This window comes from Nelumbo nucifera, chromosome 6, assembly GCF_055504915.1.
Source record: "Nelumbo nucifera cultivar China Antique chromosome 6, China Antique-T2T, whole genome shotgun sequence".
NCBI lineage: Eukaryota > Viridiplantae > Streptophyta > Magnoliopsida > Proteales > Nelumbonaceae > Nelumbo > Nelumbo nucifera.
Window position 1 is genome coordinate 53,846,786 of NC_142654.1, and position 25,099 is coordinate 53,871,884.

At 35.2% G+C, this 25,099-nt stretch overlaps 1 protein-coding gene across 3 annotated transcripts in view; it reads right to left on the minus strand.

Moving 5' to 3' along the window:
* The window catches only part of LOC104590109 (zinc finger CCCH domain-containing protein 6-like), a 41,091-nt gene that overhangs the window by 11,605 nt on the left and 4,387 nt on the right, over positions 1-25,099 (minus strand). Inside the window, exons 1-2 of one of the 3 annotated variants that reach the window (XM_010248646.3) lie at positions 13,106-13,245; positions 12,883-12,975 (exon numbers count right to left, since the gene is read on the minus strand). The exons of 1 other annotated variant lie outside the window; for it this stretch is intronic. In XM_010248646.3, coding sequence (XP_010246948.1) covers positions 12,883-12,942 — 60 coding nt within the window. In that variant the 5' untranslated portion in view covers positions 12,943-12,975; positions 13,106-13,245. Of the gene's footprint in view, positions 1-12,882; positions 13,246-25,099 lie in introns of those variants that run through there. One more of the 3 variants, XM_010248645.3, reaches the window with a different exon arrangement.

Sequence of the window (25,099 nt, forward strand, 5' to 3'; positions counted from 1 at the left end):
CTTCTTTCCACTTTCTTAGCAATTTCATGGCTCAACACTTAAGACGACATATTTAGGATATCATTGATGCAGGTCAATCTGACAATCAATAGGTTTCAGCAGATTGTACTTGAAACAGTATTTCCAGTTCTTATAATTTAGTTTTATTCCTAGAACTAGAAATAGCAAAAGATTGTTCATTCAGCCACCTGCAGATCAAATTCCCAATAATGTCATTTTGTATGCATTCCCCAACTCGTGCTTGTATCCTTTGTATGGCTAGTGGTGAGACCCTTCCTCATTTACTAATATCTTGCTCTTTTGTATCTTGCATTTGGAAATACTTCTCTTCACTCTTTGGTCGCAGATGGGCTCCCCCGAAAGATGTGGTTAGCTTGTTCACCTCCATCTTCTTGAGGCAACAGAAAAAAAAAAGGGGGGGATGATGTTTGTGGAGGCCCAGAGGGTAACAAGAGCAGCTGTGGTATGGAACATCTGGGAAGAAAGAAATCAAAGCATTTTCAATGAGAAGAGTAAATCTATGGAGGAAGTGATTGAAACCATAAAAGTCAGATCTGCACATTGGGTAACATGGAAGGAAGTTGCACAATTGAATACACATAAAGAAATTATCAAAGTGGATTGGAAACCTCCAAAGCCAAATAAATTGAAGCTGAACTTTTTTTTTTTTGATAAATAAATTGAAGCTGAACTTTGATGGTAGCGCTTTTGGAAACCAGGGGAGGGCAGTATAGGGGGAGTCTTTAGAAATCATCATGGAAAAGTTGTGGCTTTATTCCCAGGACCAATTGGTTATAGAGACTCAGTTCAGGTAGAAATTATGGCACTTTACAAGGCTTGAAGTTAACAGTACTATTAGAAGCTAGAGAGTTGGAAGTAGAAGGGGACTCGCTCTTGGTCATCTCTTGGGCTAAGCAAATAAACTCAGCACCCTGGAAATATAAATTTTCATTCAGGGAGTTGATAGGTCTACTTTATTTTGGGCAAAGCTATAGCTAATCATAGCAAAACAAAGAGATGATGGTCCTAATTTGGGGTAAATTGTATGATGATGTACTCTGGACTACAGAGTACCTAAAACACTTGTAATCTACTTTCAGTTTAATAAATAAAGTTACTTTGCTGATAAAAAAATGCATTCCCCAACTCAGATTTTGAGTGTTCTGTCTGTTGTAAGGGGGTGATATTTTCTGGTTGTGTTTTAATAGAAATTTGCTTCTAAATAGTCTTTGTTTTCTCAGTAGACAGTGTTAGAAAGTTAGGAGAGGAGAGAAAAGAAAGACTTGGAGTCAAAAAGTTGGGTTGGTGGTGCCAGCACTTCTATTTATATTAGGGTATCCCAACAAATAAGTTAAAAAGGTGTACAAGGACAAGAAAAAACCCATGTGGCTCTAAGTACAAGTACTAACGCTCCCCCTCAAGTTCGGAAATAGATATCAATCATACCCAACTTGTCACACAAGTCATTGTGCCACAGGTGGTGTAGGCCCTCTATGAAGATATATACAATTTGCTCTTCAGAACTAACAATAAGGAGTGCATACTTAGCCGCTCATGATTTTCTCCCTAATAAAGTGTTTGTCCACTTCAAAGTATTTGATCCTATCGTGAAGAACCGGATTGGAAATAATATTGATAGCTGCCTTGTTGTCACAATACAATGGCATAGGACTATCAACAGCAAATCTCACATTTTAACAAATTTTTTATCCGCAAAATTTCAGCAACAACATAGGACATAACTCTGTATTTTACTTCCACACCGAACCTAGCCACCACACTTTGTTCCTTACTCCTCCATGTGACAAGATTTCCTCCCATGAAAGTGGGATATCCACTAGTAGGTTTCCTATCATCTATAAAACCAGGCCAATCAGCATTTGTAAACACCACCTTTAAATGCCCATACTTTTGGAATAACAAACCAGCCTCTGAATACTTCTTGAGATACTTGAGAATCCTTCCAACAGCCTCCATGTGGGTAGCCTTAGGGGCATGCATGAACTAAAAGGACATCCACGACATATGCAATGTTAGGCCTAGTCATAGACAAATACAAAATCCTCCCCACAAATCTCTGGAACTATTTCACATCCTTTATTGTTTCACCATCACAATCACCCAACTTGTGATTAAAATCAATAGGAGAATCAACTGGCTTTACTCCTAGTTAACCTGTGCCCTGTAAAAGGTCTAGGATGTATTTCCTTTGAGAAATGAAGAACCTCTTTTTTGAGTGGGCAATTTCAATTCCAAGAAAATACCTCAAGGAACCTAGATCTTTTACCTCAAATTGGTGGTTAAAAACTTCTTCAACTTTAGAATCTTACTTGTCCAATCTCCAATGACCAATGTTTTAAAAGCGCAAGGGCACAAAAAAGGCACAAGGGTTAATTTGTGCCCAAGGCGCAAAGCGCAAGGCGAGGCGAACGCCCTTTTGAAGCAAGGTGCAAAAATTTAAAAAAATGCTAAAAAATCAAAAAAAAATGTCAAAAAAACCAAAAAATATTAAACATAATATTAATAAAAAATATAAACTTTAAATTTTAAAATAAATGTTTTAAAAAACCTATTATCTAAAATTAAAATAGATAAACATAACATGTAAAGCATATTCAAATGTGAATTTAAAAATAAAATCAAACATATAAAACATTTTCAAGCATGTAAAACCCACAATCTCTTTGTTTCTCCTCAATTACATTACTTAAAGTAGCTAATGTGATGTAAAACATATTACATTCCTGATTCTACGAGCCACCTTTGTGCCGTGCCCTTGGGCTGAAGCGCAAGGCGCATCAGGCGCACCAGGCGTGTGCCTTTTGAAAGGGCTGCACCTAGGACCTAGGCGAGGCACCTACCCTAAAATGCGCCTCGCCTGTACGCCTAGGCGCGCCTTTTAAATCACTGCCAATGACTACTATGTCATCAACATACACTATTGCTGCTGCAATTATACCTTCCCCCTCTTTACAAACAGCGTATGGTCAGACTGACACTACTTAAAACCAACCTATTGCATAGCTAAATGGAACCTGTTGAACCAAGCCCTCAATGATTGTATTAGGCTATATAAGGATTTCTTCAATTTGCGCACTTTTTGCTCACTGCCTTTAGCATAGAAACCAAGAGATTGAACCATATATACATCTTCTTCTAGATCACCATTCAAAAGGCATTCTTAATATCTAACTAGTGAAGGTCCCATTCAAAATTGACTACCAAAGAAGGAATCTATGGAGTTCATCTTGGCAATCGAGGTAAAGTTCTCAGCATAATCTACTCCATACACTTGTGTAAACTCCTTTGCACCAACTTGGCTTTATATCTTTCCATTGTGCCATCATCCCTATATTTCACTGTAAATACCCACTTGCACCCTACTGGTTCTTTTCCATTAAGAAGGTCCACCAACTTCCATGTACCATTTTTATGTAAAGCACTTATTTCCTCTTTCATTACACCTATCCATTCAGGGACCAACAAAGTCTTTGTCACATTCTTAGGGATAGGAACACCGTCAATGAAAGAAAGAAAAGCACAGAATGGAGGTCAAATGTTCTCATAGGAAACAACACAGGAAATAGGTACTTGGTGGAACAAGACTTGACACCCTTTCTTTTAGCAATAGGAATGCCAAGATCATCAGCAATAGAAGTATTTATATCAATGGGTTCAAACATATCAATAGGGATAATGGTACCTGGTTGAGAAGGATCTACCCTCAAAGATTCCAATGATGTCGGTGGTACAACCTCAAGTTGTTCTGCTACTTTCGAACTTGATTGGCCCTTTCAGTAGCAAAGAAACACACGAAATGAAGGAGGATCAGGAAGAGGAAGAAGTTGAACTTGTGCGTGTCTCCTCAACCCTACTCTCCCCTTGGGGAGAAACAAGAAAAAATGGGTTACTCTCAAAGGATACATCCATAAATACATAGTATTCCTAGAAATTGGATCAAAACACTAGTAATCCTTTTGAAAGGAAGGGTAACTCAAGAAGACACATGGAATAGCACGAGAGTCAAGTTTACCACGAGAGGGAGATAGGTCATGTACAAAGCAACGGCAACCACACACACGCATAGGGACAAAGAACAAGGGAGATTTGGAAAACAAGAGGTCATGTGGGGCCTTATACTCCAACACCCGAGATGGCATACTGTTAATGAGATTAAGGGTGCAAATGGATCGAATCATGATCTGATCCTATTTTTGTCAGATTTTTGGATCATATCAGATCACATCACATAATATAGGATCCAATTGAAAATCATATTGAATTTGAATCACCCAAAAAGGATCTGATCCGATCTAACACACACACATATATAAAGACATGTATATATTAATATATAATGAAAATAGTTGAAAAAATACATATATTTTTTGTTTTTCTTTATATAAACTATTTTTTTCTTTTAATAATTTATTAAATTTTTCAAAATTTGAATCGGCTCGGATCGTATTCAGATATCCAACATAATGGATTCGAATTCGAATGCTCTTTCTAAGATCCAATTGGATCTTAAAATTGGATTGAATCCAAGATATGTGCTATTGGATTTGGATTTGAATTCAAAACATTTGGGAACATTCATATGAAGCAACAACCCACGAGCAACTTCAAGATGACAGTTTTTTCTTTCTACAATGCCATTCTGTTGGGGTGTTCTAGCACATGAACTACGGTGAAGGGATCCATGTGAGGTGAAAAACTCAATGAACTCAAAATGGAAATACTCTTTGGCATTGTTAAACTAGAAGGTTTGAATTTTAGTCAAGAATTGGGTGAATATCGTATGTTGAAATTCTTTCACAATTTTTGGAACTTCATCTCTCGCCCACATTGGATACACCGACACATATCTAGAATGATCATCAATAAGCATAATGAAGTACTTATACCTAATCTCGGAAGGTAAGGTAGCAGGGCCTCAAATATCAAAATGAACAATATGAAAAGGAAATTCAGCTTTACTATTCTTTGATGAGAAAGGATTTCTACAATGTATGCTCAACTGACAATTTTGACATTTCAACTTGGACATGGACACTGACTTCAACAATTCTGGAAACAAAATTTGCAATGACTCAAAAGACAAATGACCAAGACAACTATGCCATAAATAAACCTAACTCATACTAGACTAACACATAGACTCTATAGCTACAAGACCAAACTCTCTGGTTTCAAAACCAAATTTATTTCCAATACATAGGGACCATCAACCATACTACCTCTACCAACCATCTCCCCCGAGGTCAAATCCTATATAACACAAGGAGAAAAGGTTACTATGCAGTTAAATGAATTTATAATGCTACTTATGGAAAACAAATTTACAGGAAGTTTAGGTACATGCAATACATTTGAGAGAATAAGGCCACATGGGAGAATGAACTATCAACTAGTCTCACCTTATCTCTCCCAAAAAGTAGGTTATAGGACGAAAATAAATTGGACTTACCCATCATATGATTCGAGGCTCCAGAATCAATGATCCAAGGAGATTCTGAAGCATGAGAAGATACGTCGAAGTCTATGGCACAGTTACCTAATGTAAACACAAAGGAAGTGGATAGAGTAGTGCCAAAATCCATTTGACGAAGTGTCCTACCATACAACTTGAGATGGTCACAGAATAAGTTGATAATATCTTCCTTTGGATCGAAACCAGAAGGACGATCTCGGTTCATAGTCGGACACTCAGACCTAAAGTCCAATGTTCCGGAGAGACCAAGTTGGTTGAATTGTACTTCTTCTGACCCTGCTGACTAGGCTTCTTGTTTTGTTCTTGAACAGACTTCTTACTTAATTCTTGCGCCCGCTTAGGCTTTCCATAGGGATCCCAACAAGTGTCCTTAGTGTGCCTGGACCGCTAGCAATGAATAGACCAAACTTTATCTTTGTCATCCACCCATTTTTGAGAACCACCCTTCTTAAAGGAACTTCCATCACTTGCATTTGCACCCCGTCTAACTGTCAGAGCAACTAGCTCCCCCTCTGAACTATTCATCACATTCCTCCTACTCTCTTCTAATTGCAATAGGGCATACACTTCATGCACTGATGGGAGATCTTTACTTCCCAATATCTGAACCTTAATAGATTGATACATAGGGTTCAGCCCCAAAAGAAAGGCAACAACTCATTGTTGAGAAATCAAAGACTTGTAGGCCTTAACATCCACATCATATTTCCAATTCATACTCGGATAGTGATCCAATTCTTTCCAAATTGAGGTCAAATTTGAGTAGTATACGGAGAGACTCCTCTCCCCCTGCTTGCAGGTTGAAGAAGTACCTTGCAATTGATAAATCTTTGCATAATGTCATTGTTCTGAATAGGTAGATTTAGCTTGCTCCCAAATGTCATAAGCCGTTTTTGCCCACATGAAGGTCTTCCTCACCTGTGGTAGCATGGACAGTAACAGCCACAACATCACCATGTTGTTTTCTCGATCCCACTTATCATGGTCTATACTCCTTAACTTCGGTTCTTTAATCTTACCATTAACCCATCTTTCCCCCTGTAGTTATGTAGAGTTTAATTCCCTTTGACCATTCTAGGTAATTGAGTCCATCAAAGGGAATTACAGCCATATGAAAGTACATATCAAATCCCCCACTCACTCCACCGTCACTAGAGGACACACCAGAGACAACTGAGTCCTCGGAAGACATGCTAGGAAAAGTCTAATTGCACTATTCAATCACAAAGAACAGCAGAAAAAGAAAGAAACTATCACCAATGCCACAAGAACACTTGACTTCACACAAAGCAGCACTATAGAATCATTCCCCTCTGTTCACACCAAAAAAAACACCACCACACTACTGAAAAATTCCAGAAGTAAAAAACAGTCTATTCCTGGTCTGGCAGCCCCTATGAAGATCACTTCATCCTATTTCAAGCCACACAAGTACTGCAATCACCAAAACAATGTAGACAATTGTTGTTACAGCAGGTACAGGTCATCCAGACGAACACAACCCACCTACCCTGGGTACAAAAAGAATCACACAACCCACATGGAACTGAAAAAACACCTTCGTAGCATCTATTCACCCCCCCCCCCCTATAGGTGATTTCTTGGCACACGACCAAGAAATAAGAAAAAAGAAAAAAAAAAAAAAAAAAAAAACAGCACAGGAACCACTTACAGGTCAGCTGATGCACTTCCCTCTAGGTTTGATCCAAAAAGAAAATAAGTCTAAAGGAAAAAACTTGATCACACTGTCTTTAATCCCAAAACCAATGCTCTGATACCATGTTTTTTTAGTAGAAAGTGTTAGAAAGTCAGAGAGACGAGAGAAGAAAGATTTGGAGTCAAAAAGTTGGGCTGGCAGCGCCAGCACTTCTATTTATATTAGGGCATCCCAACAGATAAGTTAAAAAGGTGTACAAAGACAAAAAAACAAGTCTCTGAGGCTCTAAGTACAAGTACTGTTAACAGTCTCCATACATCAACTTAAGTTTTTCATTGCAAAATGCTACTGGACAGCATTGTACTATGTTATTATTTTTCTGTTCCAAGTTTTATCATGAAACGCTATAATATCATTTAATACATTGACAGACGTATAGCAGTTTGATACACAGAGAACAATAAGGTGACTCACTAAATCTCAGTTTCAGAATTCAAATGAACTGACAGGACGGTAATTAGCCAAGACAATAACCCCACAAGGGATCATTTGAAGGATATTCTAGCTATATTGGAAGGGGTGGATGGGATATGGACCTAACCTCTGGCATTTTTTTAAAGAAGTAGTCATTATCATACTTGAACCCAAGTTCTCATGCTTGTCAGCCTTAGATTTTACCATTGCACCAAGAAATTACCCCTATTTTCTGAAGAGTATATATCATATCCAAAATAAACATCCCAATAACAGATATGCAACAACCAGTTTTTTTTCTCTAATCAATATGTCATGAATGAATTACAGGAAATCAAACTCTATGGAATGCAAAAGTGAGAAAATAGCATGAAAGTGGAGCTTCTATGACCATAATCATAGTAATTACTAGGGTATCTTAAAACAAATTTCACCACAAATTAACCATGCATCATTAAGTGCAGTAAAGTATATCAACAAGCCTAAGTGCAGTAAAGCATATCAACAAGCCTAAGAGCTCAACCAGACATGTTTTAGGAACTACAGAGAATCAGATCAACTAATTGGATGTAAAGCAAGCAACTCCTAGAATCAGCTATTCAGACAGGCTACAAACTCAATCAAAAAACCATAAATCTTAAAATTAAGCATGAAGTACCAATCTCAAAACTGCTGAGTGACAAGAAAATCTGGAGTGAACAATAGGCATAATAAAAGAACATTGTCCTAACAAATACTAAGCATTCAATCTTGATGAAAATGCAAAAAGTAATGAGAAGTTACTTCCACATGAACAAGTAAACAATGTCTAAGGAAGCAGCTCCAAAAAGGATTAACCAAGACATAAATGCAGATCCTCCAATCTGCTTTCAAGTGGTCTTTATTATCTGGCCGGGGGTGTAATTGTGACATTAGACTAATCTGGGCCTATTTATGCATTGACAGTGTGAATGAGCTCGAGCCTGTTCAATTGGGACACACTGTGTAAGTGCCCTTGCAATGGAGGAAAATATAAATTGGCTCCACCAACTACCTATACCTCTGTGCATGGATTCATGAAACGGTAAGTATTTCAATCAAGTGCCCATTACAGAACTCCATGGATCAAATTTAGGACCACTGCACTCCGTATGTTTTTATTTTCCAGTTTACATTCATTATAGATAGTTTAGAAGAGCATCTACCACAAGTTAATAATATCGTGTTTATATACACGTCACCAGATAAATGTTGGTACATTTTAGAAAAGCATTTCATCATCCTATTATTAAAAGAACATTTCCTTAAATTAGTTAATTTGTGCACTTGCTTGTGATTCCTGGTTCACCTAGGATTAATAGAACACTCATGCAATACTGTGAAATTCATAGCCACCCCACCCCCCCACCGCAGAAAAAAAAAAAAAAAACTTTTCCATTATTATTAGCCTCAGATATTTGTTTTAAACACATCTGAACATCTGCGTGCCGATGTTCTGCCAGCTCCATACATGATGTGCAAGAAAATTTAAATATACAAGCATGTATATGTTTCAGCAACATTAATTTTCACCAATGCTTTTACAATTAGCATGTTACACCTTGGTCAAGGTTCAGGAAAATGTCCTGAGGCTCTCAACCTAGAGACTTTTAGCTGAAAGTATAATGCACATATTCACATCTTGAGATGTCCAATTCTAAGGGCATACTCATAGATTTTTTAATAAGATTCTCATTACAAGACTGAGTAAAAGATCAATGGTGAGTTTCAATTGTTAGTGAATGCAAGTTATTTAGATTACACTTCCTTTATTCCATGTGACATATTTAGGCTTTTTGAAACAATGTTCAAGTTTCATTATAAATTAAGGGTTTTATCAATATGCAATAAAGTGTTTCCAAGAATGCAACTGTTTGTTGGAATTGAAATATCTCTTGAATATGTAAATAAACAAAAAAAAAGTGCATGGCTGTATGCCTCTTTGTTGCAACTGTCATAGATTCTGTCTGTATGCTTGTTTTTGGAGCAAAGTCTGTCATCATTAATTAATAGAAATTTTACCATCTTTCAAAAAAATGTAAATAAACAAAAAAAAAACAATCTTAAATGAAGCACCGCCATGCATCTTAAATTTAGGCAATGTTTGGACGGACTTTGCATATGTATTTTTAAAATCCAAAAGTAAAATTTTTGCCTTTTTTGGTAATAAAATAAAATTTATTAAAAGGAAAAGAAATTGATACGCAGAAGGTGACCAGAGGTCACCAAAAAGAAAAAGAAAAGAAAAATCTCCAGACCCCACCTAATCCTTCCTGGCAAAAAACAATCAACCCGGAAAAGATTTGAAATGTGTATTTTACTTTATAATTTATAGTAATATAAATGATTTTGGGCTTGTAATTTGTAATTTATACTATATAAATGATTTGACAAATTGTATTGTCATAGCATGTTTTTCAAAACACTAGTATGATAAAGGCATTAGTTCAATGTAGATGTTTTGTTACTTTCAGTCATGCATCACCCATTAAAACAATGAGAAGAGCTGTCATACAGCATCTTACTAACAAATGACATTGACAATAGTAAAAGATGCCACATGTCATTCTCTAAATATGCCATGTGTGATCTAATGCATAAGATATCCATGTCTTACCCATTAAAAGAACTAAAAAAGATGTCATGTGGTATCTAACTAACAAATGATATAAATATAATGAAGGATGACATGTGGCACTATTTGAGTATGCCATGTGGCATCTTCTTGAAAATGGCATTCTCTGGGTATGCCATGTCGCACTCTCTATGTTTGCCATGTGGCATTAACAAATGCAAGAAATATCTGCATTCCCTGCATCTTACCAATAATAGCAGAAGATGGTATGTTGCATTTTATTGACTGATGACACCAATAGTAATAGAAGATTACATAGAATTCTCTAAGTATATCACAGGGTACTAATTTATGCATGAAACATCCATGTGCATTGTGCACCATTAAAACAATAAAGAACATTCACGCCTTCCCACCTTAAGGGAAGTAAAGCACAAAAGCTAAGAAATCTGGCTTCATGCTTTTATACTTTTAGTACTTTTGCCTTTGAAGCTTTAAGTTTAAGCCTTTGAAAACAGCATCATCTAAATACCAAAATGCACCTTATATCCTTTTTTACTGGTATACTTTATACCCATTTTTGCTTCCAGAATCACAAAGGTACCATACAAAAGCCTATCCAAAAAGCACCTTATCTGCTTATATGGTAATTGTTTCGTTTATACTTTTATTCAGATATGCAAATATAATCTGTTTTGTATACATCTTTGTACTTGTTCTCATTTTAATTCATTATTCTTTGAGAGAAGAATGAAATCAAAAGAGGGTTACACCTCAAGCATCTTAAAGTCATGGCACCTTGCCTCATGCCCTTGATTTTTAATACATTAATTCGCATAGGTTCAATGGTTCCATGGATTGTATCATTCAGAAAACCATACTATCCTCCAAGACATTGCATGCAATAACCTCGAATATGGATGTTTCAAAAAGGCATGGCCAATAAGAGAATACAAGGGCAAATGAGTTAATTAACTGATGCTGCATTCCTGATTCATGTTTTCAGCATCCCATAGAGAAGTGATTGGTGGGTTCCTCATCTTGGTCACATTCCTGGGAGAAATATCTGATAAGGCTCCACACAGGGTCAATGATTTTTTACTTCTACCCAGACTCCTGAGTCCAGTGTCCCTCTGATCTGTTCTGTCTCCTTTCTCCAAAGGACGCCCCCCCCCAACCCATTGTAAAATAAACCATCAATTCTCATATTCAAGGATTGAGAGATCTGACATCTGATATAAAAGGGTTCATCCACTCATTCTTCACATCAATTTCATAATCATACTTTCAGGATAACTATTAAAAAATTGAACACGCACATTTAAGACCATTTAACTGATCAAGTACTAGATTTTCCAACATTTTACTGATCAAGGTGATCTGTAAATGATTTTTTCAATATGTTGTAATATCCAACTTAAGTTTGTACAACAGAAAGAATGACTTTAGATTGCTTCAAATTGTGCCACGATATTTCCTAAATATTTGACAAGCATTAAACTGGCCAATTATCTTTTAAAAATAGAATCAAATTTACAGTTTGTTTACTTACAAAATTCAATAATTAAACACCTTTATTAGCCTCAATATTTTAGCTTAGGCTTCCAGTCTTTGTTCTTGTCAACTTAGAAAAAGCAATGGCTAAATTTCCTTATTAGCCATAGATTTATAGCATATATGCATATTCAATATTTTCAGCCAAAAGCTCCCTTTACTCCTTGTTTTCTTTTTTTTTTTTTTTTGATAAATGTACTCCTTGTTTACTTACAAAAGTAATGATTAAACATCTTCATAAAACTCTGCTATTACAGTCCAAAACCTCAACATTTGTTGGCCTAGTCTCCCCATTGGTGTTGTCAAGGCTTAAGATGATTAACTTTGATTAGCATGTCAGGTCCCCGAAACTATTCCCCATCGCATCCTTCTACTCTTCGACTGTTTTTCTTCTCAAGATAATTGAAACACAAAAAAATGTTGGATATGAAGGACTGAGTATAAAAATCCTTTTTTTTCCCTTTTCATTCTCTCTTTTCCCCCTTTATTTTGGCTAGTAACCCTACTATTATGTTCTTCATTTGGAATGCTAAGAGTGAGAATCCAGCTTTAACGTTGAGGAAGTAATTTGGAGAACCCACTTAGACAATGTAACAAAGAAAACTGGCTGCCAATTTGGGGGAAGAGGGTGATGACTCATGACTCATGAGTAAGTACAGCGGTAAAAGAAAAATGAAGATCAAAAAGAGAATAACAAAGGATTTTGTTAAAAGGAGCTAGGTTTCCACGGGGAGTATCAAATCTAAAATTTTTGTCTGAAAAGATTCAAAAACTATATGAGAAGCGCAGAGAGATAAGATTAGAACGGGAAATAGAAGAAAAAAAATAGCTGAAGGAAAGGTAGATATTAAAGAGCACCAGGAACGGACTGCTTAGACTTTAGACTAAAATCCACAGAATTTCGTATTTGGATATTTTATCATTTTATTGGTAAAAAAGAAAATATTTTTTTTCACGGAACGCCTAGGAATATAAATTAAATTCTTTTTGCAACAATGAGAACTGAATCGAACAAAGTCAAAGTAGAATGAATCCAAAAACTAAAACACATTAAAGTGTCTCTCCTTGTTGGCGAAATAAACATTTTTGATGAAGATAACGCAATTTTACCTGACAAAGGTTTACATCAGGAGCCCAAGATACCCTTTTTGATTTCTGCGATCCCCGCATATTAATAGACACAAAATCGCGCACTTCTTCCCGCTTCGATTTGTCAACAAATTACAGTAATCAAAGACGGTATTTTAAGATCGATACGATCGACGAGATTCAAAACCCTAATCTACTAGTCCGATTCAAACTGTTAACAATTTAAAGTGAATAATAACCTTACTTCCTTCACTGGTTCCGATCTTTCCTAAGGAGATGAAGTGAATGTAGGGAGGGATAAAGATATGGAACTCCAATGAAAGTAAGGTAGACAACAAGCCCTAGATGCGTCTGGTTTTCGCTTTCATCTTTTGTTTTTCTTCTTTTTCAATATTTTAATTGTTTTAATTAATTCATTTATCTATTTCGATAATTCGATTCCATGCTGTGATCTGTGGGTTCGACTATGATGCCGAAAAGACATGAGACCTAAAAAACTTATAACCAATCAAAGGCATGCTTATAACCAATCAACCGCCATCATTTCATGTAGGTTGTCATCAAAATGCAGGTTGGAGTTTGAGTTTCGATTCCATGATTCCATCCTGAAAGCTAGGCTGAATCAGCCCGAACCAACCAAAAAGAGTTAAATTGGGTTAGGTTTAAGTTTGGGTTATAGTAGTTAGTAGGGTTGAAAAATACGAATGCACTTCGGTAAGGATAAAGGCAAACTTCACTCGGATCCAAAGACAGTCCATGCTTATATGGGATTTATTAAGGAAAAGTGAAACAATGGATATTGATAATTATATTAATAATTTTAATTTGTTATAAAAATAATTTAACAATTTAGATTAACTATATTAATAATTTTTAACAAAAATAATAAATTACTGCTAATTATTTTTTATATTATTTGTTAGTGTTTTATTTTATTAATCATTAAATGTTATAATTAAATTAATCTATTAGATTAACTTTTTTAGTCATAATTAAATTAATCTAAGTCCCAAGTTCAAGGTTTATGACTATGAAACAAATCATCGTCCCCATCTCTGTCTTCATTCTCGATTGGATATTATTATCAATCCCCACCCTTACCAAGGCAATATCCATCATCATCCCCATCGGGTCAAGGAAGCTGAGTACCCACCCGATAGGATGGGGAACATTGCCATCCTATTTGCATTCTAATCTTATTAATTGGTTAATTGTCATAGAACTGTATTTTGATCTTAATAAATAAAATTAGATTTTAGCAAATTTTTAACTAACAACTATTAAAAATTAAGAAATTAATAAAAATTAGTTGTTAATAAAATAATAATAAAAAGAAAAATTATTAAAATAATAAAATAAACCACTTGCATTCCATATAAAAACTATAAAATTTAATTAAAATATTAAAACTAATAATGACTTAATTATAAATGTCTTAAGACTCCTACTTAGGGATGATCATTTATAACTTAGCCTAAAATCCCGACTAAACCAACAAATTTTCGGGCTCAAGCAACTAATTTCTTTTGAGCTAAGTCTAGCTCAGATCTATACCAACCCCACATGATGTAGACAATAAGATTGTAAATGGTTTGGATTCAAATCAAAACCAAATTGCATCTTCATGTACATTTAATTATGAAATCTAGCCGCCAAAAGTCAATGTGTCGAAGAATGCGAGAAGCCCAAAATGGGTGATTTTTGGGAAGCTCTAAATGGAGCTTTTGCATTTTTTTCTATTTGTATTTGCACAGAAAGACGTGCCTTAACCAAACGGGCTTCAGGCTACTCAAATCTTAATGCAAAAGCTCAATGCGTCTTTTGACTGTTAGAGCTACCAAAATATCTTCCCAAAAAGACTTGCCAAACGGCCCCTATGTTGGGTTTTGGATCATATTCGCATTTAATCTACAACTATCTTATTGTGTTTAAAATGACAAAAAAAAGTTTTGAAAAACCAATTATTTTAAAAGTATATATGTATAATAAATGTATATAAATATAAAATATTAAAGTTATCAATTATAAACGTTATATAGTTATACATAATATATATGTATGCATAATTATTGGAGTGCGGTTGCTGTTGTTTGGTTCATTTGGAGTTGAAATTCGAATCAATTAACAATTTAATTATTAATATTAATATTTTTATTTTATTATTTATTTATTACTTAGTAGTAATATTATTACAACTAAAATTATTTTTTCTATCCAAAAATACATTGTATTAATATTTTATTTATATATTATTATTGTTAAATTTAATAATTAATATTTTTTTTGCTATTATTATTTTAGTAACCTTTTATTATAGTACTATTATTTTATTATTATCTTATTATTAATTTAATAATATTTTATTACTTTATTAATATTAGGGTTTTGGGGGTTCTGTATCATGAGTTCTTTAGTCCTTAAGGGGGTATTTAAAATATCTCTTAATTGTCTCTCTTTTGTAATATAATCTCTCTCTCTCTCTTTAATAATATAATATATTATATTGGTAATAGCATGTTACTTTAAATATTAATGATATATAGCTTTGTTAGTGACAATTATTATTATTTTATATTTTTTAAAACAAAAGGAAATAAGAAGAATACAAAAAAGAAGAAAATAGATAAATATCTATGCTTATTTTTATAAATACAAATATAATTATTAGTTTATATTTTTAATAAATGGTTATTTTATTACTTTTTATTATTAATTTTAATTGTCCTATTAATATTAATTATACTAATTTTTATAAATAGTCATCCTTAAGTACAAATTAATTCTAATTTTATTAATTTCTTAACTTTTAATAGTTGCTAGATAAAAAAGCTTGCTAAATTTTAATATTTGTATTAACTTATGTAAATATTATTAGTTATTTCAATATATATAATTTATTTTTATTAATATGACTATTACTATTATTATTATTATTATTATTATTATTATTATTATTATTATTATTATTATTATCATTGTATGTCATGTATCACACCTTACGGCTAACCGTTTTCAGAAATAGGTCAACATAGACCCGTTTAACTTTATATCATTTTAGTGGATCTTCTACTTTATATAAGTCTCTTGTGTAGTTTGGGCACTATGCACAATAAATGTCTCAACTCATAAAAATTATTAATTAATTAATTAAAAATATATTAATACAAAGTTATCTAATAAAATAAAAAAGAATGCAAGTTCTATTTGCAATATATCAAACCCATATTTAAATTATAATATTATTAAAACTATCAATTAATATTTTTCTGTATTTAAAATTTTTATTTTTATCAGTGTTTATTAAGTTTGATTTTAAGTGGAATTGAAATGTTTTTAATTTTATTAGTTGAATTTTATTTAAATTTCCTATTACTAAGTTTGACTTTTACAGTGTTTTCAATTTTTAACAAGTTTTGTTAATATATATTAGTTTTAAGTGAAGTTTAGTGAATGATATTTTTCATTTTTGTTGTTTTACGTTTGATTGTTTCACCTCAACCTATTTATATTATTTGACTTATTAATATTTTGCTTTATTATATTGTATTTCTCTTTCTCTTTCTCTCTTAAATGTCTTTTTTAAATATAATAATAACATGCATTAAATAAGGGGGCTTTTTATAGTTCAGTCCACCTCTAGGGTGGAGCTAAGATTTCTACGGGTGGACTGAATCCTACCCATGGATTGATGCCAAATTCACGCGTATGATGCAGTTTATAGGGGGGCTACTAGTAGACTAGGAAGGGGTTGCAATTTCAGATTTTTGAGATGGATTGCAATCCACTTATCCCTAAAATAAGAGGCCTTAGAAAATCCAAAGGTACCTCTCTAATAGTGTGCAACTTTATTAGTCTAATCAAAATAGGTAATGATTACCTTTTTATATTTTTAAAACAAAAGAAAATGGGAAAATACAAAAAATGGAGAAAATAGATTAATAACTTCTCTCAAATGAGAGACTTGCTGACATGGACTGTCCAATTTTATTATATATAGAAATATTAGCGGGGACCTGTGTGATGCATGGGAAAACCCAATTTCTAACTTGCTGGTAAAAAGGATCAAAAGGATATAGTAAATGCCATCCATATGCATAATCAATTATTAATTTTCAAGAATCATATATTGATTGAATAATCAATAAATTTTCCATAATTTCACAAAATTAAACTATAATATATTTTATTTTCAAATAAAATTGATCAATAATTATCTAAAATTGTAATTATAATTTTTAGAAATGTAATAATTACCAACAATCAATTACTAAAATTTTTAGAAAATATTGATAATAATTTATTAATAAATATTAATAGTAATTTATTAATAAATTAATTATTTGTAGTTATTTTCAGATATTACTATTATTTTTGTTATAAATTTAAATAACTATTCATGATTAATTATTATAAATAATAAATTATTAATAATAGTAATGCTTTAATTATACTATATTAATTAATGCCTTGCTAATTATTGTATTAATTATACATTACAATTATTGAAAATTACTATCATTATACTTATCTTATATCTACAATATACTTAAACCATTTAGGGGGTGTACAGTCGCCCCCCAAATGCTCGACACGTGTAGATCTAGCAGGCAGCTAAGAGGTTTCCAAATGCATGTAGAATCACGCATGAGCCTTTTCTTCTGGAGGCTCCAAAGGCTACCGTCAACTTGGAGCAGGAGGTTGTTTCCATTGACATTATCTATTATATACTTAAAGCATTTGGGGGGTGTACAGTCGCCCCCCAAATGCTCGATACGTGTAGATCTGGCAAGCAGCTAAGAGGTTTTCAAATGCGTGTAGAATCACGCATGAGCCTTTTCTTCTAGAGGCTCCAAAGGCTATCGTCGACTTGGAGTAGGAGGTTGTTTCCATTGACATTATCTATTATCTACTATATACTTAAAGCATTTGGGGGTGTATGGTTGCCCCCAAATGCTCGACACATGTAGATCTGGCAAGCAGCTAAGAGGTTTCCAAATGCGTGTAGAATCATGCATGAGCCTTTTCTTTTGGAGGATCCAAAGGCTACCGTCGACTTGGAGCAGGAGGTTGTTTCCATTGACATGGCATCCATCACCTCAAAGTAGGCATCAGACAATCCAATGATCTTCTTGTTCACTACCAAATCTACAGGGTAAGGAACACAAAATCCCTCCCCTACTACAGTAAGAGGAGGAGGAGCAGGAACCCCATATACCTAGTGATGAGTTGCCATCAACCAACTTAACAAAAGTTCCTTCTGACACTCTCTCTTTCCCCTTTCTCTTTTGGCGGTTGCATGTAGATCTGGTAGGCAACGCCCTGTGCCACTAAGCCTACATATATGTAATGTCTCACACTCTTTCTCTGTCTTCCTCCTTTCTCCTCTCTACGTTATGGCAGTCTATCAGGCACAACCTATAGTGTAATGTCTTGCACTCTCTCTCTGTTTCCTTCTTTAACGCTCTATCTTTTCTTATACGTTACGAAAGACACAACACAACCCTTCCTTCTTTTCCCCTCTTTCAGTCTCTCAGATTTTTCCTTCTAGCGCTCTCTCTTTCCGCTTTCCATTTTCTCTCTCCTCCCTCCCTCTTTCTATACCGACGGATCCAGCCTACACTATTGGCATTTGGGAATGTTTAATGGTTACGATGGGAGTAAGGCAATTAGTTCTTTTAGTTTCTTCCTTCTGATGCTCTCTCTTTCCCCTTTCCATTTTCTCTCTCTTCCCTCCCTCTTTCTCTTCTGGAAGTTTCTGACCTACACTATCGCAGGTAACCTCATGTTTCTTCTTCCTTAATAATTTTCCATCTTAGTTTTTTTTTTAAGTTTTTTCTACTAACGGCAAACATTACCGCTCAGACCACTGGGATCTTCGCCCAGAATGACTTCATCTTGGGGCAAACATCGCCGCCCGGACCGCCGTGGATTCGACCATAATCCACCTTGTTCTTGAAGAACCTCAGGAGCAGATGGTTGCTAATGGGGTTACGGCATGGAGATGGTTGCAAGGACTGCAGGAGCAATCCTAACACGGGGATGGTCTGAGTTTCTTCCTTCCTGTTGGATTTAATGGGTTTGATTGGTCAATTACATGAGAAATTGCACCTGTACACTTGATTGGAAAATCAGTTTTTTCTCTTACAAAAAAAACCCAGTTTTGAACTTGTCCCACATTGGAAAATTATAAGTTTTGTTTTTAGTATTTCAATAGGAGTTGATTTACACTCCTTAGAATTAGTAGAGGAGAGTATGGGGATTCGATACCGCGCAACACGCACGCACGCGTGTGTGCGGCGCAATGAGGCGCTTTAGAGGCACACTTTGCTCGCACCCGCGTGGCTCGCGATGGGCAGCTTTGGTTTTGGTGCATTGCTGACCGCTGATCACCATTGATGAAATCAATGATTCGATCGGGTATGATCAAGAGGCACAATTCAAAGTTAACAGTCACTAACTGTTAACTACTTTTTAAACAGTCACAATGTTTGAGATTGTGACTGTTCAAGGTGCCTTCTCTAAACCAGCACCTACTTTTTCTTCATACCTATTCGCAAATTATTTAAGGAACATGAATCAGACTCCAAAACACACAATTTTGAAATTCACTCTCTCTTTCTCTCTCTCAGTCCGGTCTGCTACAGTCTCACAGAAGGTTTCTTTGGAAACTCTTCAACTTTGCTGGTTGCAGATTCTCGCCCAAGGCTCTATTGTATCCTGGGAACGAATTTTCCTGTAACCCAACAGCAAACTCAGTAAAATTGAGTGGGGGCAAATAACGTTCTAAAGACGGTGTCTTCAGACGCGCCTCAGAGCTTCTTCTCCAAAGTTACAGTGACCCCATCTTCTCCAACAATTTTAGAACGTTATTTTGCAATGGAGGTGGAAGCAAGCATGACTTCGATCAAGATGATGAACCAAGATCTTGTTCTACAAGACCAATTCGATGGAGCAAATTTTAGCCGATGGCAAGACAAGATGATCTTCTTTCTGACCGCACTGAAGCTATACTATCTGTTGGACCCGAATCTGCAATCACTTCCTGAACCCACTGACAAAGACTTAGAGAAACTAAAGAAGAAAAGAACAAAACGAGAAGATGACTCACTTCAGTGCGATGACACATACTGAATGCTTTATCAGACCGGCTCTACAACTTCTACAAGGAACTTACATCTCCAAAAGAAATCTAGAAGGCCCTAGAATTCAAATACAAGGTGCAAGAAGCAAGTACGAATAAGTATCTTATTGCAGAATACTTTGACTTCATCATGAACGACCATAAACCCATACTGGAGCAAGTTCATGAACTACAGGTGATAGTCAACAAAATTTGATCCCTTAACATCATCCTTCCTGAATCTTTCCAAGTGGGAGCAATCATTGCCAAACTTCCACCCTCTTGGAAGGATTACAGGAAGAAGCTTCTGCACAAGGCTGAAGAACTTACCTTAGAGCAAATTCAGCAACACCTTCGTATTGAAGAGGAGTCTCGAATTAGAGACAATAGGGATAAGACCCTGACCGGTATGCTGAAATATAAGGTCAATTTTGTGGAAAATGGATCGAAGAGGACTGACCCTGCATTACATGTAAAGAAGAAGGATGGGAGCTTCAAGAAGAGCAACAATAAGAAAGGATCCTGCTATGTTTGTGGAAAGAAGGGGCATTATGCCCGAGTCTGCTGACATCGGAAAGGCGAAACCAAGTCTGCAAACATGGTAGAAGACAATCTCGTGGCCATGATTACTGAAGTCAACATGGCAGAATCATCTTCTGGATGGTGGTTTGATTCAGGCACCACAGTCCATGTTTGCAAGGACAAGTCCTTGTTCAAGACATGAAGAAGTGACTGATGGCTAGGAGGTATAGATGGGAAACCAAACATGTGCCAAAGTTGCTGGAAGATGCAGCGTAGAATTGAATTTCACCTCCGGAAAGACATTGACTCTCCTGAATGTTCTCCATGTTCCTGACATTAGAAAGAACTTGGTCTCAGTAAATCTTGTTTCTAAGAGGGGATTCAAAGTTATCTTTGAATCCGACAAACTAATCTTATCCAAGAATGGGATGTTTGTTGGAAAGGGATATGGTTATAATGGTATGTTCAAATTAAGTATTAATGAAGGAAAAAATTCTGCTTGTGTTGTTGATTCTTTCTCTTTATGGCATGATAGATTAGCACACTTGAATTTTAAATCCATAAAGAACATGAGCAAACTTGGTATAATTGTTTACAATAATGAATCAACTGAAAAATGTGAAATATGTGTAAAATCTAAAATGGCTAAGAAACCTTTCCCTAGTGTTGAGAGAAATTCTCAACTTCTAGAACTAATCCATTCTGACATCTGTGAACTCAATGGTGTATTAACTAGAGGAGGTAAGAGATACTTCATAACATTTATAGATGACTTTTCTAGGTACACCTATGTCTACCTTATGAGAACTAAGGATGAAGCCTTTGACATGTTTAAACTATATAATTTGGGATAATTCTTTATGTGAGTTTAATTCTTTATGTGAAGATTACTTTAAAAATGAGTTTAATTCTTTCTGTGAAGAATTTGGGATAATAAATCAGTGTTCTGCTCCCTATACCCCTCAATATAATGGCCTAGCTGAAAAGAAAAATATAACACTTACAGAAATGATAAACTGCATGTTGTTAAAAGCTAATGCACCCTTAAACCTGTGGAGGGAAGCACTCCTAACAGCCTGTCATTTACATAACAGAATTGTTTCTAGAGTAAATAACAAATGCCCATATGAATTATGGACAGGAAGAAAGCCTAATTTAGCATATCTAAAAGTATGGGGGTACTTAGCATATTATAAAGTTCCAGATCCTAAAAGAACCAAATTAGGACTCAGAGCTAAGAAAAGTATGTTTGTTGGATATGTAGAACATAACAAGGCCTATAGGCTTCTAGACTTAGAGTCCAACATAATAATTGAAACTAGAGATGTTGAATTCTTTGAAAATAAATTGTGTTATGAATCTACAGAAAATGAATCCATAGAAAATGACAGAGAAACTCAGATCTCAATACCTGTTGATAATAATGAGACTGAAAGAAGAAATGACACAACTGTAACACTTACAATAGGACTTAGAATAAGTCAAAGACAAAGAATAGAGAAACATTTAGGTTTAGATTTTATCTCTATTTAGTCAATTGTATTTTTGGTTGAGGTTGATAGAGAGAAGATTTTAAATAAAATACCTATTGTCCTAAACATTGAAAATGATCCAAAAACCTATAGTGATGCCATGACCTCTAGAGATGCTGTCTTTTGGAAGGAAGCTATAAATGATGAAATGGATTCAATAATGTCAAATAACACATGAGTACTAGTAGATCTGCCTCCAGGATCAAAACCAATAAAATGTAAATGGGTGTTTAGAAGAAAATACAACACTAATGGAACTGTACAAACTTTTAAGGCTAGATTGGTTGCTAAAGGATTTAGTCAAAAGGAAGGGATTGATTATTTTGACACTTATGCACCAGTGGCTAGAACAACTTCTATTAGAACACTCATAGCATTAGCATCCATTTATCACTTATCTGTTCACCAAATGGATGTTAAAACTGTTTTCTTAAATGGTGATTTAAATGAAGAGGTTTATATGGAACAACCAGAAGGATTTGTTTTTCTTGGAAACGAGAAGAAAGTTTGTAAACTGGCTAAATCACTATATGGATTAAAACAAGCACCTAAACAGTGGCATGGGAAATTTGATTCTTGCATCCTAACTTTTGGTTTTAAACATAATAGTGCTGATAGATGCATCTACTCAAAATTCACTGAAAATTATGGAGTAATTGTGTGTCTTTATATTGATGACATGCTTATTGTGGGTACAAATATGGTTGGCATAAATGAAACTAAAAACTACTTATCCTCTGTTTTTAAGATGAAAGATTTAGGAGAAGTAGATACCATCTTGGGAATAAAAGTTAAAAAACATAGTAGGGGCTATGCATTAAGCCAATCACATTATATTGAGAAAGTACTTGAAAAATTTAAGCGTTTAGGGTTTAAAGAATATTGCACGCCATATGATTCTAGTATAAAGCTAGTAGAAAATACTGGTAGAGCAATTACACAACTTGATTATGCTAGTGCAGTAGGAAGCTTGATGTATGCTATGTTTTATACCAGACCTGATATTGCATTTGCAGTAAGTAAACTCAGTCGGTTTACAAGTAATCCCGACGCAGAGCACTGGAAGGCAATTGTGAGAGTTCTTGGGTATCTCAAGAGAACTTTGGAACTAGGCTTGTTTTACTGTGATTATCCAGTTGTATTAGAAGGGTACACTGATGCAAGTTGGATTACCGGTAATGGAGATAACAAGTCCACATCTGGATGGATTTTTGTCCTTGGTGGGGGTGCAATCTCATGGGCATCTAAGAGACAAACTTATATATCTCACTCAACCATGGAATCCGAATTCATAGCCTTAACGACTGCTGGAAAATATGCTGAATGGATTAGAAATTTATTATTGGATATAAAACTTTGGCCTAGTCCTATGCCTCAAATTTCCATTTACTGTGATAGTGAGGCAACTCTGTCAAGGGCCTACAGTGGTACCTACAATGGTAAGTCCATACATACAAGTCTGAGACATAAATTTTTTAGGCAACTGATTCAAGATGGAGTCATCACTATAACCTATGTGAAGTCACATAAAAACTTGGCCGATCCTCTTACCAAGGGCTTGGCCAGAGAATTGGTAAGAATGACAACCAAAGAGATGAGATTAAAACCCTTTACTTAGTCATCTGTAATGGTAACCCAACCTGAACTGAAACCATCAATATTGGGTTTAATGGGTAACAACAAGTTATAGCAATGTGACTGTTAGCACTCACATTGAGAAATTTCCCATCACAACATAAACAGTGTTGTCTGTTATGATGAGAGGTTGAGATAAACTCTTAATGAAGTTCTGAAATGTGTCAAATAACGGAGCACATAGTGGAACTTCACCTATGTGAACATAGAAGTGGTGCCGCTTCTCATGAGGGTTTGGATTTACTCTCGGGATTGTTCATGAAACCAGGAAAGAAGCACATGGCCATAACAGTGCTGAGCAAAACTTGAAACTCTTGCAGAGACTGGACATTTTTGTGTGTATAGGTGTCTCCAGTCTGTTTTGAGAGTAATTGGTTTAAGGTTTTACCACCAATAACTTTGACAAGGCTCTGAGATAACTATACTAACAAGAGGTTTAAGTTGATAAACACCTTTTGTATGCATAATTGTGTCATAGTAGTTTGGATTGAGAGAGAACTATGTAATTGATCAATCAATGTGGGGGATTGTTGGATTTTAATCTCGTAAGAGATTAAATCCAATGGGTTTGATTGGTCAATTACATGAGAAATTGCACCTGCACACTTGATTGGAAAATCAGTTTTTTCTCTTACAAAAAAACCCAGTTTTGAACTTGTCCCACATTGAAAAATGATAAGTTTTGTTTTCAGTATTTCAATAGGAGCTAATTTACACTCCTTAGAATTAGTAGAGGAGAGTATGGGGATTCGATACCGCGCAACGCGCGCGCACGCGTGTGTGCGGCGCAATGGGGCGCTTTAGAGGCGCATTTTGCTCGCACCCGCGTGGCTCGCGATGGGTGGCTTTGGTTTTGGTGCATTGCTGACCGTTGATCACCGTTGATGAGATCAACGGTTACGATTCGATCGAGTGTGATCAAGAGGCACAATTCAAAGTTAACAGTCACTAACTGTTAACTACTTTTTAAACAATCACAATGTTTGAAATTGTGACTGTTCGATGTGCCTTCTCTAAACCAGCACCTACTTTTTCTTCATACCTATTCGCAAATTATTTAAGGAGCATGAATCAGACTCCTTAACACACAATTTCGAAATTCACTCTCTCTTTCTCTCTCTCAGTCCGGTCTGCTACAGTCTCATAGAAAGTTTCTTTGGAAACTCTTCAACTTTGCTGGTTGCAGATTCTCGCCCAAGGCTCTATTGTATCCTGTGAACGAATTTGCCTGTAACCCAACAACAAACTCAGTAAAACTGAGTGGGGGCAAATAACGTTCTAAAAACAGTGTCTTCAGACACGCCTCAGAGCTTCTCCTCCAAAGTTACAGTGACCCCATTTTCTCCAGATGTGATCATAGCTGGTAGTAATTTGTTGGTCTGGACTTTGATTCACCTACTATTAATTTTCTGATGATGGCCTTTCTGTA